This window comes from Tachysurus vachellii, chromosome 7 (genome assembly GCF_030014155.1).
Source record: "Tachysurus vachellii isolate PV-2020 chromosome 7, HZAU_Pvac_v1, whole genome shotgun sequence".
Classification (NCBI taxonomy): Eukaryota; Metazoa; Chordata; class Actinopteri; order Siluriformes; family Bagridae; genus Tachysurus; species Tachysurus vachellii.
In genome coordinates, this window is record NC_083466.1 from 14,355,488 (window position 1) to 14,373,782 (window position 18,295).

Here is an 18,295-nt window from a genome sequence, read left to right on the forward strand (position 1 = left end):
AGTTTAACTCTTGGTACACACACAAATGCACACACACACACACACACACACACTGTACAGACATTACATTTGGATGACCATATGGCTATTTTCACTAGCTGAGTTGGCACTGTATTCTTGACTTCATTGCCCTTATTATATTATCAAAGACAGAAACACCACCGTTTATTATGCTCAGTGATGCATTAGAGGCCTTGAAAGAAGGACTTTCATTAACTACTAAATCACTGCCATGGTTTTAATGACAACCAGACCTCTGCTAGATTTTGCGGTTGCACATCCTAACACTGGTAACTGTTTCTTTCCATTTTATTTGTCTATCACTGTGGCATATAACAAAATCACCATTATTAAATTACAAAGGAATCCGTTGGATGTAATTACAATGTAATGAATTTTACTGCCTAAAATGTTCATATGCTTTAATTTGACAATTTAATCTGATTTGCAATGTATTTTGCAATGAATTGTAATGTTTACCTCTCCAGGAACTAAGGATATATATATGGACATATAAGGGCACGTGATATATATCTATATATATATATATCATTATACAGCACAATGCGTTTTACTAAATGGTCTTTTCTGTCCTTTGCAGATCCCTATGCTATTGTGTCATTCCTGCACCAGAGCCAGAAGACAGTGACCATAAGGAACACTCTTAACCCAACCTGGGATCAGACTCTTATCTTCTATGAGGTGGAGATATTCGGAGATCCCAAAGTGACAGAGAAGAACCCGCCGAACATCATAGTGGAGCTCTACGATCAAGACACTTATGTGAGTTTACATTCTGTGCTCAGATGAGTGTGTGTGTGTTTGTGTGTGAGCATTTCTGTGCATAAATTTATATGTTAAATATAAATGTTTTCATGCATGTGGGTGTAAATCTAAATTCATATTTAAACCATATACAGTGCAACATACAGCAAAATGACTTTTTTTCAACAGATCTTTTCATCTGTCTGTGTAAAGAAATATACAATAAGAATAGAATTACAATAAAAATAGATTTTAATAATACAGGTGGGATGTAAATATACAGAAAATATAAAAATATAAGATATATGAAAGCAGATTGGTGTCAGAACAGTATAACTATTATAAGTAAAGTGCAGATGTGTGTAATCTTAGTGCAGTATGTGCAATATATAGGTAGTAGTTTTGTGCAGAAAAGTCCAGCTAGACTACATTTACAGGATATGTTTTATATTTCTGAATCAGATAATATGATAGATCTTCTTATGTTGTTATTTTTCATTATAATGGCATCTGTGTTTGGACTTCCACTACAGGGGGCAGATGAGTTTATGGGGCGCAGTATGTGCCAGCCGTCCGTGGTCTCCTCTCCTAGTCTGTCATGGTATCCCATTAAGAAACGTGGCAAAGCAGCTGGTGAACTACTTGCTGCATTTGAGCTGATTCGCAGAGATAAGGTAAAGGATGACATCATTATTATATGGTTATGTCTCAACTTATTGTATCTTATAAGTTGAGACATAACTGTATAATAACTGTATAATCAAACTATGCATGTTACTAGAAAATACATGGTGTAATTAATTAGAAAATTATTAGAAGCTTGAATGGACTTTTAAAAAGCTACAAACCTGCGTAAAGATCTTGACCCAATGGAGCACTACAACATCTCAGTTATCAAACACACACCACCCAAACTACACACAAACTAAACACACTACCACTACCTGTATTTGAATGTGTGACTGTTTATTGCTTGAAATATTCATATCTTTATTCAAATTGAATTCAAGTGTGTGCGTGTGTGTGTGTGTGTGTGTGTGTGTGTGTGTGTGTGTGTGTGTATACTAAGGACTGCTTGTAACCTGCTTGTGCAGATATTACATTTGTTTGTACCAGTTTTTAGTTTTCCATTCATTAACATGAACTTTATTTGAACTTCCACTTACAGTACTCACGCCTGCATGACACAACCTTTTTGTTGCCTCACACACACAACCAATACTTATACACACCCCTACCATAACTAAAACACACTGCAAACCTTTCTGGCATGCTTTTAACCCTTAAACAAGCAGTGTTCTACTTTACCAACTTGGCTTGACTCTTAATCTGTTTGTTAATCATTACTTTATAAAGTCTTTTAAGTGTTAGCAAAAACAAGGTTTTTTGACAACACTTAAGAAACTGAGGTTTCTTATTCCTGATGAATATAAACACCTGCTAGCTGCTTTGGCATAGGACATTCAGACAGGAGTAGACAATCTCTGTGTGGTCAGTCACAGTGACACTGGCAGAATAAGAAGCAGACTCAACCATAAGATACCCTCGCCAGCATGCATGACTGCCTGCTCTTAAGTTGAGAAGTTCAAAATGTTTGAGAACCGATGTGAACATTGCATCAGATTTGGCCAACATTTCTAACATTTGAATAAATGTGGTTGCTCCAGAAGCAAAGCAAAGCAGCTAGCGGGTTTTCATATTCATCGGGAAAGCTGATTTTGAATCGGAGAGAAACAGCTGGAACCAAGTTTCATCTGCCATGTCAAAAGAATTGTAATAAATCTAAGCATTTGTTTATCCAGATAAATAATATTAAGTCAGAACAGAAGGCTGTATGGGCATTCTGGTGTGTGCTCATAAGACAAAAGTCAAATTCCACACACATAGGAGCAAATGAGCAAGGCAAGATCTTGCACTATAAATTCTGTACAAGCACGTTTTAGTTACTGTTTTGTGTTGAATTGTTGCTCTGTACAATAGCATTTAATTCATTTACGGGAGGTCTTGTTTTTTTTTTTTGCATTGCGGCATTGCTTTGAATAGACTGCATTGTGTCTACTGTAGGAAATTTTGTGTGTATGTGTGTGTATGAGTGTGTGTGTGTGTGTGTTAGGAGGGCGCCTGGGTCCCAGGAGAACATTATGTGCTTTTTGATGAGTGCCTGTTCACATGTGAACAGGCTGCATTCCCAGTGGCCACAGGCTAATTTAATAATGTCCCATGATGTCATCGCTTTCATTTGAGCTTATTAAATGTGTGGTCTGCCAGTAATACTATCTATCTATCTATCTATCTATCTATCTATCTATCTATCTATCTATCTATCTATCTATCTATCTATCTATCTATCTATCTATCTATCTATCTATCTATCTATCTATCTATCTATCACAGATTGCAATTCATCACATCCCTGGTCAAGAGGTTAGTGATGTTTCAATTTGCCCACACACACACACACACACACACACACACACACACACACACACACACACACACACACACATTATGTGGTCTCTATTCTCCAACACAGGCCCTTACTGTTCTCCAAGCATGTCAGAGTAGTTGGAAAGGGCTGCTCCTAAGAACATCACAGTACCTGGACCCATTTATCTGGCCTTGTATCAACCCTGGACGTGTTTAACAGTCCCCCCCCCGCACTTGGATCAGCCCAGTGACCCTGTCTGTGTAATGCAGAATGCCATGAGAATGACTATAGATACCATTGTGTGGTTGTGTGCCAGAGGCTCCACCCAGCATGCCCACCTGGCACCAGTTACAACAGCATAATCAAATGGAAATTGAATTACTATACATGCTTAAAGGCCAGGCCACCCAAGCAAGCATGTTCAAACACACAGACACACACACACACACACACACATTTGTCTTACAATACTTGTGAGACTTCCATTGACATAATTATTAACGCAGCTGATGAATGCTGTCCCTGCACTTAAATCAAACTAACCTCAGTAACCAGAAGAAAAACATTTGGCTCTTTCAGGTTTTTTAATAAAATATTTTTAGGGAAAAAAGCAGTGTTCTTTATAAGGACCAATAAGAAAATAAATAAATAAATAAATGGACCCCACACGGTCGAAACTGGGATATTTGGTCAATTGAGATATAAATACATGTTTGTTTCCCTCAAGTGATGATTTACTCAGGCATCTCCCACCCACACCATCATGTTTTATACGCAATGACGAACAGAATTATCTTTGAGAATGGAAAAACAGTTAAAGAATAAGACAAAAAACAGCTGAACAATAACTATTATAGAATATAATAGAATAATTATAGAATAATTCAATCTCTAAATATTATATGTATGAAACAAACAAACAAGGAAATAAATGGAAATATAATAATAATGATTGTATCTTCACTCTTCTCGTTGATTTGGTGAGTAGCTAACAACTTGTGTTAGATTACAATTTCGTACTATTTTTAGCTAGCTTGTTACAAACCAACTTTCCCATTTCCGTTATCAGCAAGATTTGTTTTTTTCCCCCCACTTCTGCTCTTTTCTTTTTGTTTTTTATTCTTTTCGCACCACAAGGGGGGCTCATAGACTGCCTGATACAGCAAGTTATTTGCCAAATTAGTAAAGTATGTGTATTTTGTAGATCTATTTTAAAAATCATGGTGGTCTGGGGGTCCTAATCAAACTTACTGTAGTATACCACAGTAAAAGCCCAGGATAAACATGCTCATGCACAAATATAGGCAATTGACTCTCTCAACACTGATTTTTTTTCTGACATTTTTGATTATATTTTCAACATTTTTTCTATTCCCAGGGTGACTCACATTCTCATATTATGGATGAAGTAAGTATTGCTGACCCAACTATAAAAATTGACCATTGGCTGGCTTGCTACTTTTTAACATTTAATAATGTTTTAATTTAATAATGCCTTTCTTATTTATTTATTTTCATTTTTTTTATTTTATCTTCAAGCTTACATTTCCAGCAGCCTTCTCTGAGGGTTTGCAGCAATGGGTAAAGTATTTACACACATTCAAACACACTTAGCCTTGTTGGTGTGCTGAAGTCTTAACACCAACACAAACTTTTAAGCACAATGGAATTTAAAACATCATGCAGCAAATGACTCTAATCCCAATTATATGTCTTCCTGAATCTTGTTCACAAGCTCATTCCCTCAAACCATAATGACGAAGCACTGCGGCAATGAGGGAATGATGCACAGTTTGAAATGCAAAAGTCCTAACGTTCTTTTCTGACTTGTTCTTCTGGGGCAAACATTTAAGGTGTCTGTTTAGAACTGTATACACAGAGGAACCTTGAGGAACCCTTGAGGAACCCTTGAGAGTGTAACTTGAGGAACCCTTGAGAGTGTAACTCACAATTATGTCTGTAGTCAAACAGTCAATATTTACATAGATCTATAGCATGCTGTGGATCTGGTCTGTCTATTTACCTGTGGAATACATTGTAAATCTTTACTGTTCTGTGAAGTGCTCGATGTTTGGTAAAATCTGTAGGATTAGTTAAATTGGGGACTGTGTAGCAGTGTCTCCAGTTTTGTCATTCATTTACATTTATGACATTTGGTAGACACCCTTATTCCCTAATAATCATTATAGTCATACTGTTCTACCACTGCTCTCCATTTATATATAGATTTTTGCATTATTTTATAGACTTCTTCCCTTTCCCACCTCCAGACTAAATTTTATTTTCATTGAATTTTACATTTTATTGTATTCTGTCAGTATATTTGTAGTACATTTTTATTCTTATTGATTCTATCTTTATGACTCAAACAGTCGATAAAGCAGTTCATTACACATTGTACTGTGTATGGTTGGGAATGTGAAATAAAATTGGAATTTTAATTTATTCAGAACAGAAGGGCTTTGAAGTCTCTGTCTTCATACTGGTTCACTATGTCAGATACTACGATGTTGGTGAGATTACTGGCATAAAAAAACGCTCAAGGCATAGATAGATTTTTTTATTTCTTCTGCAATATGTTAACATCATATTCACATCTGTGTAAATTTACATTGGATTAGACCAGTATTCTCAAAGGGCAAGAAAACAGCGACATTGAAATGTGCTGGATCATTTTCTAAGAAGGTTCTGTGAAGCTTCCTCTTTCTTGTATTTTCATTTTACTAAAAGCTTTACTTTGTCTTTATTGCAATTGGCTTAACATTAAAACAAGCCATTGTGCTGTCGAAAGAAAAAAAAATAGATTTCCCGCAATTTTGAGACGGTGCATCATCTAATACGACACTTGCTCACATGCTTCTAACTAAAGCTTGCATTCTGTGTTTGGAAATAATTTGGTATCAGTGTTGGGAAGCATTTTTCTTATTAATGAGTTGGGGAAATTTAAGGGCAAATTTTTGTACGTCAAAATAATGACACTGAAACATTACATGGTGTACTATTAAAGATGTGAGAAATATAGCCATGTTTTTAAACAATATGCCATTGTATGTAACAGTGACATTAGATTTAACATTGCTCCCAAAGGCAGCGATTCAATTCTGCTAACAATCAGGGTTCCTTTTTTTGGCATATTGGCTTACCACAACTAATATTTAACATAACAGTATTTGACCGATTTCCTGTGCAATCTGGAGCTAAAACATGTGTGTTTTTTCTCACCCATCTCCAAATGTGGCTGCATGGTGTAGTTTCAGGCACTGTACGTACTGTGAGTCGCACAGCTACAGTGTTTCCCATATGATCACATATACTGTACATGTAAAGAAGGTGCAATATTAAGGTGCACAGAGCAAATCTGACAATTCGTTGCATTATTTTAATATGGGTCCATCTATTGTTAAGCCCTGTTTTGTGTTTTGTAGCCAGAAGACTCAGATTTGCCGAACCTGCCTCCCCAGAGAGAGACAAATGTCTTCATGGTTCCACACGGCATCAAACCTGTCTTAGAGCGCACTGCTATTGAGGTTAGGTCAATACAGGCAAAGAGAACTGCATAGTAATCAATAAGGATTTGAGCTGCAGATTATCCAGCATCCAAATATCACAAAAAATATGATTTTCAATGTATGACCATTTTAGATCCTGGCATGGGGGGTGCGTAACCTGAAGAGCTTCCAGCTGGCCAGTGTCACTTCCCCGAGCCTGCAGATTGAATGTGGAGGTTGCATGGTGCAGTCCTGTGTAATCAGGAACACTAAGAAGAATCCCAACTTTGAAGTCAACACACTCTTCATTGATGTGGTACATTTTAGGCTTACTCATCTTAATCATCACAATGTAGTTTAAAGTAATCAGCCTATCAAATCCAGTAGTTTTATTGATCTATTTTGTTTGTAGCCATCTTTCTTGGGAACATTTTAGTTGTGTTGTTGTAACACAAATAGCGCTAAAGTTTTAATTATCATATGATTTAATAGCTAAGTAATAACTAAATATAGCTTTATAATTAATTAACTTCAGTACTATAGTAAAAACTGGATTTTATTTTTTGCTTGGACATTTTTAAAAACTTCAGTTTTGGCAATAAAGAACATCAATATCATCAGCTTTGACATGGGTTTCAGTCTGTTGGCATCCTTTATTGGACCTCATTGCTGCAATATGACTGCCACAGCAACAATCCACAGCATCAAGCAAGTCCAACCTGTAATTACCTAACTCTAAACGGTCTGGAGCATGCATGGAGTCTCATCTTACGGTGAAGGGCTTTGTGTGGAACAAATGCTGGCTGGAAATGTTGACGGTTCACTGTCAGTTAGAGACAACTCTATGCCAAGCATGAGACAGACGCTCACCATGTCATCATTCCTTTGGTTAGTTGCACCGAGTGTTGTGGCAGTGAGATGAGCCTCTCTCTAATCGCATGTGAAATGGAGAAAACAACAATAATGTACTCCAAAGCCATGCACTGCACCGCAGTCAGCACTGAAAGAGGCATTTATCTTTTTCTTCATTCTGTGTCAAAAGATTAGTGACCTTTTTCCCATTATTCCACTTGTCAATTTGTCTAAAAATGTTTTCATAACTGTTCAGTCCAGTTGGATTAGTCCAGATTAAGATTACAAATGACCTACTTCTGTTGTTATATTACAATTTGTGATCTTTTCTATACTCAGCGGCTGCCCAGAGAGGAACTCTACATGCCTCCACTGGTGATCAAAGTGATCGACAACCGGCAGTTTGGTAGAAAGCCAGTGGTGGGCCAATGCACCATACGATCTCTGGAGGCATACCGCTGTCTGCCTGAGAACCAGGATGTAGAGCCCTCACTAGAAGAGCTGGGTGAGAACATTTTGGAGAGAATATTTGATTGTGAATGAAAAAAGGTAATTGAAATATATTAAAAATGACCTCACTCATTTCCCTTTACAGAAACTATTCCTCACACACCAAGAGATGACATACTGATTGACATTGATGACAAGGAACCTCTCATTCCTGGACAGGTAATGTTTGTTTTTGTCTACTAGTTAGAGGTCTCACTGAAACACAAATGATTCTAATTTCCAAACCAAACAAAAATGGGAAAGTCCATTGCTTGAGACCCTTGGGTGTATGGATGAGAATGTCATCATCGCTGATTCAGACTAACATTGTTCTAAAAGGAGCATTAACCCTAAGGCTTACTTAAGTGTGACAGACTCATATGATTTGTTTGATTACATACGTTTTTTTTCATGAGTGTAATTCTTTTGGCTGCTCTTTGGTAGTTCTGGGGTCACGTAGCTTGGGTTTCTCTAGGTTCCCTTTGGACACTTACAGTAAGTGAGGTATGATCTTATGAGATGTTATATACAGAACACACCCTTAAACACAGAGTCAAGGGGTAATTTCTTAACAACGGAACCTATGTCTCATTTCTAACATTTGCCGCACCCTGCCTATAAGAAATGTGTTTTGATCACTGGCCAGTTCTTTGCCCTGGCATGACATAGAAATAGAAAGTATTAGGAGTTGGCAAATTAAGTCGGCGACTTAAGTTTGAAAAGTTACATCAAGCTTACTGAATATTCAGTTGCATTATAGAGGTGCTTAAGTTGATTCTCTAGGTGGCACATTTATTATTATTAAAATGAGCTGTTTGTTGCAAAAAAAAGTGAGTCAATTTAAAGCAAACAAATTAAAGAATGACTAATTAATTATCTAATAGGAGTCTAATATATTTAGAGAATATGACTGACTACTTATTGTTCCTCATATCTTTGTAAATCACTGAAAATTACAGCACATTCTCTATTTTTTCCTCAATAAAGTAGAAGGTTTTTTATGCGATAGTTAATTTTGCACACAATTTTATGTGGTTTCATGATACTACATCAAGATCTCATACAGAGTCAAATACAAACTGTATTCGCCCTACAGAAACTGACCACTCCATACACCTCTGGCACAAATACATTGGACTTGTTCCAGTCACTGTGTGACTCCTCTGTTACTCCAGACTAAAGCATTTAGCCCAGTTAGACTTGAATACTTGCCACTTTTCTTCAGGCAAGGCCCAGGCAGTCGAGAAAATATGCCAAAAAATGTTGCTTGCAGCTTGGCAACCTCTGCTCTTTGGGATGGTGAAGAGATGGACTCCAAGAGGGACTGGAGTGGGATTTGTGTTTCTGAAAACTGCTGCTCCAGCTCGTCTCTCTCTGTCACAAGGACTACCTCTACAGTTTAAAAAAAAAATGCTGAGTAGCAGAAATGTAGGTCTGCTGCTAACTGAACCAAATCTGTTCCAAAAATTACTGAGTGGAAAAGATGTGGATTAACTGCTACATTTGTTGTATGTTTTTGGGCTCTGTATTCAATCCATTTGGTGGCAGCAAAAGATATGTGTGCAGATCCTAGTGAATACGACTCAGCTTCACCTACTAGATGCTTTCTAATGTCTTGTCTTGAATCAGACTTTGTTACATCCGATCTGGTGTCAGTACTCTATGTCACTTGCAGAAAGGTTGAACACTGTAAGGCCCAGAGCAATAATGGGGTAGGAGCAGTTCTGGGTTGGGGATTACACCGTGCAGGTACAGTACTCTTGGCCAGCAAACGACACAATGTCCAGCTAGAGTGTTGGGTTTGTGGCACTTTCCCCACTCAGAAGTGTCATCCGAAAGTCAAAAGAAAAACCTTCTACCTTCCCTGGCTGCTGTGGGTCAGGTAACAGTAAATGCTTGCAGGAGCTGATAAACATCTGGGAGAATGTAAAGCTGTGTTTTAGAGGAGTTTGAAGATCTCTTAATGCTGCATTTGCTGGCCAAAGAAAACCTGATGTTGTTGCACAGGCAACACTCCTGTACAACTGGACTGCTTGGGTGAGGAGACTCTTGGCGCTTGGTCTCAGTCTGTGAGCAGCTCCTGGCTTTTGGAATCAGTCTAACAATCTTAACAGTATGCCACTCAGAGAATAAAGCAGACCAATGGTAAGAGCACATGTAAGCTTTTCCTAATTTGGGTCCATTCCTTGGCAGTGTAGTTAAGCGGTAACATAAAACTTTGCTTTGCTCATGCATGGCCACACACAAACACACTCAAATCACTGCTCAGAGAGAGTGTGTGTGTGTGTGTGTGTGTGTGTGTGTGTGTGTGTGAGAGAGAGAGAGAGAGAGAGAGAGAGAGAGAGAGAGAGAAAGAGAGAGAGAGAGAGAGAGGGATTACATAACTATACGTGACACAACAGGGCTCAGGTGCCTCATTTATCATCACCCCTGTAGCTCATCCCCAAACACCTTCATGGTGTAGACCCACACTAATCAATGCCCCCACCTCAACAAAAATGAAGGCTTTTGAATCATCATGCTCTTATTAATGTTCATGTTCAAAGTTGTTTCTGTATAGTTAACAAGTGAAGTAATTGTTAAAGAATTGCTGGAAGCAAACAATGAAATAATAGATACCCATATAATTAATAAATGCCTTTTAGAACCCATATCCACAGCTTTTAATAAAAACCTCATACAGTGTTCATCAAAAAGAATCTAGATTTTAATACAGCGTCCTGTAGCTTTTATCAATTTGCTTGCCATGACTTCAGAGTGAAAACATTACCCCCACACCAAATACATAATAACATCATAAAAAATGATCAAGAGAGGTTGTGAAAATTGGAAAATTGTTTCCATTTCTTAGTTCTGACCTTTCCACCTATTGTTTGATTAGTTACTTAAATAAATAAATGAAAACAAAATTAATTTTGGTTTGAATGCATGACTTGTTCCCCCTGGCATTTTTTGCAGTTATAGACTGCAGTTTATTTACATTGTTGATTTTCAAACCGGGCTTTACATTCTGCTATAATATCACAATCATTTGATACGCCAATTGTTTATTGAAATGCAACTTTGAATGAAAGAAGTAAGTAAGCATTTTGTTAAATACAGAGTAAATACCTCTTCTAAATCCCTCTATGAATTTGGCTGTCTGAATTGCAATGACAGCACAATGGGTTATTTAGGTCTCTGCGTTTGTAGGAGGAGACATTTTTCTCTCATTTGTTTTCTGGCTTGCCTTGTCAAAGGACCGCCATCAGATGGTTTGTTCAGGGTCAGAATAAATAAAACGGGAACCACAACCACAGCTATCCATGTGAAAATCTCCTCATGATTCTCATCTCTGTCCAGCAGTAAAGAGACAGATGCTGGGCTTTGGGGTGTACTGGATGTTCATGTGCTGCAGATTTAGCTTGATGATATATATCGTATCGTAACACATTACTTGGAGGTCATCTTATGGTCTTTGACATTCATTCATTCATCTTCTACCGCTTATCCGAACTACCTCGGGTCACGGGGAGCCTGTGCCTATCTCAGGCGTCATCGGGCATCAAGGCAGGATACACCCTGGACGGAGTGCCAACCCATCGCAGGGCACACACACACACTCTCATTCACTCACGCAATCACACACTACGGACAATTTTCCAGAGATGCCAATCAACCTACCATGCATGTCTTTGGACCAGGGGAGGAAACCGGAGTACCCGGAGGAAACCCCCGAGGCACGGGGAGAACATGCAAACTCCACACACACAAGGTGGAGGCGGGAATCGAACCCAGACCCTGGAGGTGTGAGGCAAACGTGCTAACCACTAAGCCACCGTGCCCCACCTTTGACATTATTATTATTATTATTATTATTATTATTATTATTATTATTATTATTATTATTATTATTATTATTATTATTATTATTATTATTATTATAATATGCTTAATTACGGATGCAGGTGCATGTTTATATGTGCTATCTTATACTGTATGTGGCTAGATGCATGGCCACATGTTGTTAATCCAGACTCTCTGACTATGTCAGAGAGTCTGGATTTGAGCTAAAGTTGAGCTAAAGTTTTCACACAGCAGCTGAACAGCTTTGAGCTAAAGTTTTCACACAGCAGCTGAACAGCTGGACCTTTCCCTTTCAACATGTCAGTCAAATACAGTAGATGACCCTGTGCAAACTGATCTGAATCCTAGAATTTCAGCTTCACATGACTTCTGCCACTTTAATGGGATCCTTTGCATAAATGTAAGCAAAAAAGCTAAAAAGAAAAATTTGATCTTGTGCCACTGTGTTGTTTAAAGGTTTAAGACTTTCCCCTCAATAGGGGCGATACTGTAGAGATTTTGTAGATTTTGAGCTAGGCCGACCCAGGTTTTCTTTGGCGTATATAGCCACATATCATCTAATAGCCTATTCTTTGTCATCTTTCAGATGAGTAGTAGTTATTTGCTGACTTTTTTTTATTTTGAATTGACATTTCATAACAGGGCCAGTCCTTCGAACCTGTCACATCAAATAAAGGAGTGGACTGTTTTGTTGAGCTTGATGATGAGAGGGTCATGTCCAACTTTGTGTATATAACCAATTTAGATGTACAAAGTTATACCAGGCATACACCATTACAGTGGGCCAAAAACTCTCAGTGCTCTGAATTATTTCCACATCTGTGAATTCCTTGTGTTTTATGCCGTGGGGGCAGAAATTTGGGCTACACTCCCCAGTGCATTAAGTGAAACATGAGCCCCCATCATTTCCCTAAAGACTCCACTTTGGCTCCAGATAGTACCCTGAACTAGGATCTTGTATTCCTTGAAAAATGCTTTCTGGTTAAAAGGAGCATGTTTGTCACTCAGTGAAGGTTTTGATGACGGCCAAAGGCAACAACTTTTGTGGAAATTTAACACACCCTTAGTGGCTTTATAGATGCAAAAGTTACTCTTTGGTTTAAGAAAAAAACTGCAGAAAGATGGTATTAAAAGTAGTTACCTATGTAGAGTAGCTTTGAGAAGGTTTTTTAAAATGGGACATGCTGAGCACCTACAGAACACTCGAGAATGATCAGCTTTGCCATACCTTGGTGGATTTGCTAGTAGGGTTACAACTAGGTTACAGCTAGGGAGGATGTCTGCGCTATTATATGTGAAGAGGTGATCCAGCTCATTCAGTCTATTGATACTTTCCAAGTGTACGTTTGTAATGTGCTGTAATGCAACTGCCCCACATTAGAGGACAACAGAAAACGAATGGCCCTGTTCCTAATTAGCTGTTCCTTTGAGTGCCTTGTAAAGCTGCCTCTGTTATTGTATACATAATGTCCTGGCACTAGGCTGCAGAAGGCGCTGCTAGGGTTCAGGCCTGCCTCTGATGTGGTGAGTCGTTGTCGTGGGCAACTGCGTTCCCCCGCTCCTGCCTGCTCACCACAGGCGCCACAGGAACCACCCCTCCCCTCCCCTGCCCCATCCTCTTCTGTCCTCCTCCCAAAGCAGGAGGCTTTGGGAGGAGGACAGAAGAGGTCGATTCTAGGAAAAAAGGGAGCACTTGCTGACAGACCTCTGTAACCAGGTCCTTCTCTGAAGTACCACACCAGAACAAGGCTGAAGCATTGGCAAAGGATGACTTGCTTGTTTAGCTTGATTATCTTGTTGTTGATTTGGAAGTGGTGGATTGTCTCTTTGTGACCTGAAAAGACTGCCTGTTTAAACTTTGCTTGTTTATATGTGGGTTCTGATGTATGCGTAATATCAGTCCCTTTAGGCACTTTTCGATGCCACCACACAAACCTCTTGTTTAACTTTTGTGATATAAGGATAGCTGAATTTGACAAAGTTTTGTGTTGAACATTCTGTGCTAGCACATGGAATGACAATTCTTTGGGCAAAGCTCCACAGTTCTAACAGTGTTCTATATTGTTTTTCCCCACACCCCAGTATTTAAGTCTGACGTGGTTATAATGATGGTTTTGGATGAGTGTATAAACAAATATTTCTGTCAATCTGATTAGCTTCCAGGGCATACCATGCAGTCTAATTGATTTGGCAGTGGTTGTGTTTGCTTGGTGTTTATTGGCAACCTGGCAAGTATACATCTCTGAGGATGATTCAGAGCTATCTCACTCACATGATTTAACTGACAATTTATAAACCTTCATCTCGGTCCCAAACTTTCACATTTAAGTGCAAATACACCTACAACCATTACCCTCCTCTTATGATGTTCTGCAAAACACAAGTTATATTGACGTAGACAAAATTTTTGGTATTGACTGATGATCTTAGATTTACTAAGGCTGCGCAAATTTGCGTAAAATCCCTGGACCTCACACCTCCTAGGACCCCTACAGCTCCATTGTTCTCCTGCTTTTGTTGTGCAAACACCCCCATTACCTCTGAGGCCTGGCACATTTGCATTTGTTCACTCAGAGTAGCTCAGATCCAAGGCAGGCCAAACCTCTGTGTCTGACATGGAAACCTTCAGAAAGGCCTGCCATATCTATACAAAATAGTCTGTTTTATTTATAAAATATTGTGTGCTAAGGTTTGTCATTGCCATAGTACATATGATATTTATATAACCCTTGTGCAGAACTGGGGTCTATTTGACTCATCTGGAAAGTTTAATGTGTCATAACTTGGGTTTCCTTCCACATATTTACCTGAAATTTACCACGATTGTTCCAAATTATGAACTTTGCAAGTAAAATTAATTTTGTCTATTTTCGTTGAACTGTGTTTGTAAAATAAATACTTCCTCCTCAAGTCCTCCTGAGTCAATTTGACCCAGCCACATTTAGTGGGCAATAGGTCACACTTTTGCCCTTTTCAGCGCAATGAACATACATATAGACACAAAAATGCACACATAAAATGTCCACTAACACATGCACCCAAAACACACACTCACACACCACACACACACATGCGCACACACACATTCACAATATATGGATACAAAAGTCTGGTTTATTTTAAAGTGTTTCAAACTTTACAGCGTTTGCAGACCCAGTGTCCATCGTCCCTGCATTTGGCACAGGTGAATTTCTGACATGTTGCACAGGTAAACCTGCTGCGATTCCTGTTGCAGCTCTCTTGCACCTGGCACTGCGTTGTCTGTGCAGTCCCTGGCACAGCAGCTGCAGCAGCTTCAGCAGCCTGCCTTTGTGCCAATATTTCCTGCTGCATGAATTGGCAACGAAGTTCCTTAGCTAGAAGACTCAGAAATAATCTTCTTTTGCCTGTCCACCCTGTACATGCCTTGTACAAAATGTAGGCATTCACCACCGCCAGGTCCAGCAAATTGTAAAAAAACGCTACTGGCCACCTGCGTGTTGCTGCTCTTACGGAATACATCCGTGCCATTTGGTCCAACACGTCTACACCACACTGTAAAAGCAGAGAGAGAGAGTGAGAGAGTCATGAGTATATGTGCTTTTATCTATAGGCCTGTATATGTATAGTACACATCAGAAAACATTGTAGCACTGGTGTAAAACTATACACACATTCACATACCTTCGTGTGGTTATAGTCTGTCATCGTGTTGGGTTTCCTCTTTCTGCCGTCACCGATCGTCACGTCTTGGTTTTTTTAGGTGCATAAATTGTCAAGGAGACACTGCCACTTCTAAGCACTGAAGTGGAGAATACCTATCGCTGTGCAGTGTCTTTTGCGTGAAGTTGAGGAAGTTCACGGCAGACTTTATTCACCGTGCCCAGTAGCGTTGTTTTGCGCTGCAGCAGTCTGTGCGACAGTTACAGTAAAGTAAAGAAATTGACCGACGTGACATTTCTGCCATCATCCAAAAATGGCTCCATCAGATTCATGACCACGCTCTCTGCTAGCCTCTCTCCCTTCTGACGACTGGGGTCCTTTCCCAAGTAAGGAGATGCATTGCAGACATATTTGGTCTCCAAATCCGTGGCCATCCAGAACTTGATCCCAAATTTGTCTGGCTTGGTTGCAATATACTGTGTGAATGGACAACGAACCTTGGTAGGGAACAGCTGTTCATCTATGGTCATGTGTTCTCCTGGAGTGAAACTCTCAGCACAGTTCTTGTTGAAGCGTGTTCAGATTTCGGAGACCGCAGCAAATTTGAGTGTTAGAAGGTGTTGCATAATTGAAATGAATCTATCTCGGGGCATTGTCTCTTTGAAAGCAAATATGATTTGAATATGAAAACACAACATGTGTGTGTGTGTGTGTGTAGCATCATTTTGGTAGATCATATCAAAGGCATATCAAAAGTGTGAAATATTTACAAATGTGTAGCTTTTTTTTTTTTTCTGGAGGCCTAATGAAATGCAATGCCCAATTTGTGTGTGTGTGTGTGTGCGTGCACGTGTGTGTGTGAAATGTTTACAAATGTATAGCTTTTGTACTGTCTGGAGGCCAACTGAAATGCAATGCCCAATGCTTTGAACAGTGTTTGACTGTGTGTGTGTGTGTGTGTGTGTGTCTGTGTAGCATCATTTCCGTAGGTGATATTTTGCCCTCTGCTAGGCAAAGGCATCAAAAGTGTGAAATATTTACAAATGTGTGGCCTCTTTTTTTTTCGATAGGCCTATTTGAAATGCAATGCCCAATTTGTGTGTGTGTGTGTGTGCATGTGTGCATGTTTGCATGTGTGTGTGTGTGTGTGTGTGTGTGTGTGTGTGTGTGTGTGTGTGTGTGTGTGTATTGTGTGAGTGTGTGTTTTGGGTGCGTGTGTTAGTGGACATTTTATGTGTGCATTTTTGTGTCTGTATGTATGTTCATTGCACTGAAAAGGGCAAAAGTGTGACCTATTGCCCCACTAAATGTGGCCGGGTCAAATTGACTCAGGAGGACTTGAGGAGGAAAGTATTTATTTTATGAACACATAGTTCAACGAAAATAGACAAAATTAAAGTTCATAATTTGGAACAATCCTGGTAAATTTCAGGCAAATATGTGGAAGGAAACCCAAGTTATGACACATTAAACTTTCCAGATGAGTCAAATAGACCCCAGTTCGGCACAAGGGTTATATAAATATCATATGTACTATGGCAATGACAAACCTTAGCACACAATATTTTATAAATAAAACAGACTATTTTGTATAGATATGGCAGGCCTTTCTGAAGGTTTCCATGTCAGACACAGAGGTTTGGCTTGCCTTGGATCTGAGCTACTCTGAGTGAACAAATGCAAATGAGCCAGGGCTCAGAGGTAATGGGTGTGTTTGCACAACAAAAGCAGGGCTGAAGAACTGTGAAAATCTCAACAGGGGGGAATCACACCTCGGTACCCGCACCAGAAAATAAAAAAGTCAGTAAATCTAGTGTTAAATCTTGTTTTGTGTATATTTTATTTCATAGAGTACAACCTTACTGTTATGTTTTTTACTGGAAGTTTTATTATTTTCTACAAATTTCCATTATTCATTTGGCTTTTAGAGTCTCATTACCCACCCAATGTTTATTTCAGATTACTTTGTGCTACTTTAATATGAGCTTAGCACTTTCAGGTAAATACAATACAACAATAGATTTATTAACTGCTAATATTTACTACTGTGATGTGATATCATCCTATGTCATGTCTGTGCATTAGATTTGCACATTATTTGTTCCTGGTCACAGTTTGTTAGAGTTATTCTTGGGGAAACCACATTCTTGAGATCCATCATGGAAAATGACTGTCTTTCTTCATCAACAAAATGCAATTTAAAGGTCCAGAATTCATAGTGACATTTACATGTGCTGAAAATCACAATGTTGCCCGAAATATAGAAATCATGAGTAATTCTCCTGTCAGAAATAAACATACATTCATCATTCAATGTAAAAATAGTAATATTATGAACTGCAAATTCAAGGTCACTTTCCTAAATAACTAAGGGTAGCACAGTGGGTAGAGTGTTGCAGAGTCACAACTACACAATCTCAACAATCTCTGGTTCAATCCTGAGATTGGTTTATTGTCTGTTTGGAGTTTTGTCTGTGTCTAAGCAGTTTTTTCCCCATCTCCCACCTATGAAATATACCACTGTATGGAATGGCTAAATTTCAAATCGGTGTAACTGACTATGTGAATCAGTGTGTGCATGGTGATCTGCTATTGACTGGCATCTGGGGTGAATTCTCCTACCTTCCAGAGCTCCAGGGTTCTACAGTACCTGGGGTAGAATAAAGAGTTCCTGAAGACACATAAATGAGCAACAATTACAATCTCAATCTCATCAGTGTATGCAAATGCCATTGCATCTGTGCCTCATACTCTTATTGCACTGAGTCTTATATGTGAGCATCTT

General features: G+C 38.9%; 1 protein-coding gene across 9 annotated transcripts in view; it reads left to right on the forward strand.

Annotated features, from left to right (window-relative positions):
* Nucleotides 1-18,295, forward strand: part of dysf (dysferlin, limb girdle muscular dystrophy 2B (autosomal recessive)) — a 76,327-nt gene that overhangs the window by 33,754 nt on the left and 24,278 nt on the right. For all 9 annotated transcript variants that reach the window (XM_060874506.1, XM_060874510.1, XM_060874512.1 and 6 more), the window contains 9 exons: nt 602-783; nt 1,299-1,439; nt 3,160-3,189; nt 4,572-4,601; nt 4,733-4,774; nt 6,619-6,720; nt 6,836-6,997; nt 7,873-8,038; nt 8,129-8,202. In XM_060874506.1, the coding sequence (XP_060730489.1) occupies nt 602-783; nt 1,299-1,439; nt 3,160-3,189; nt 4,572-4,601; nt 4,733-4,774; nt 6,619-6,720; nt 6,836-6,997; nt 7,873-8,038; nt 8,129-8,202 (929 nt within the window). The remainder of the gene's footprint in view (nt 1-601; nt 784-1,298; nt 1,440-3,159; nt 3,190-4,571; nt 4,602-4,732; nt 4,775-6,618; nt 6,721-6,835; nt 6,998-7,872; nt 8,039-8,128; nt 8,203-18,295) is intronic.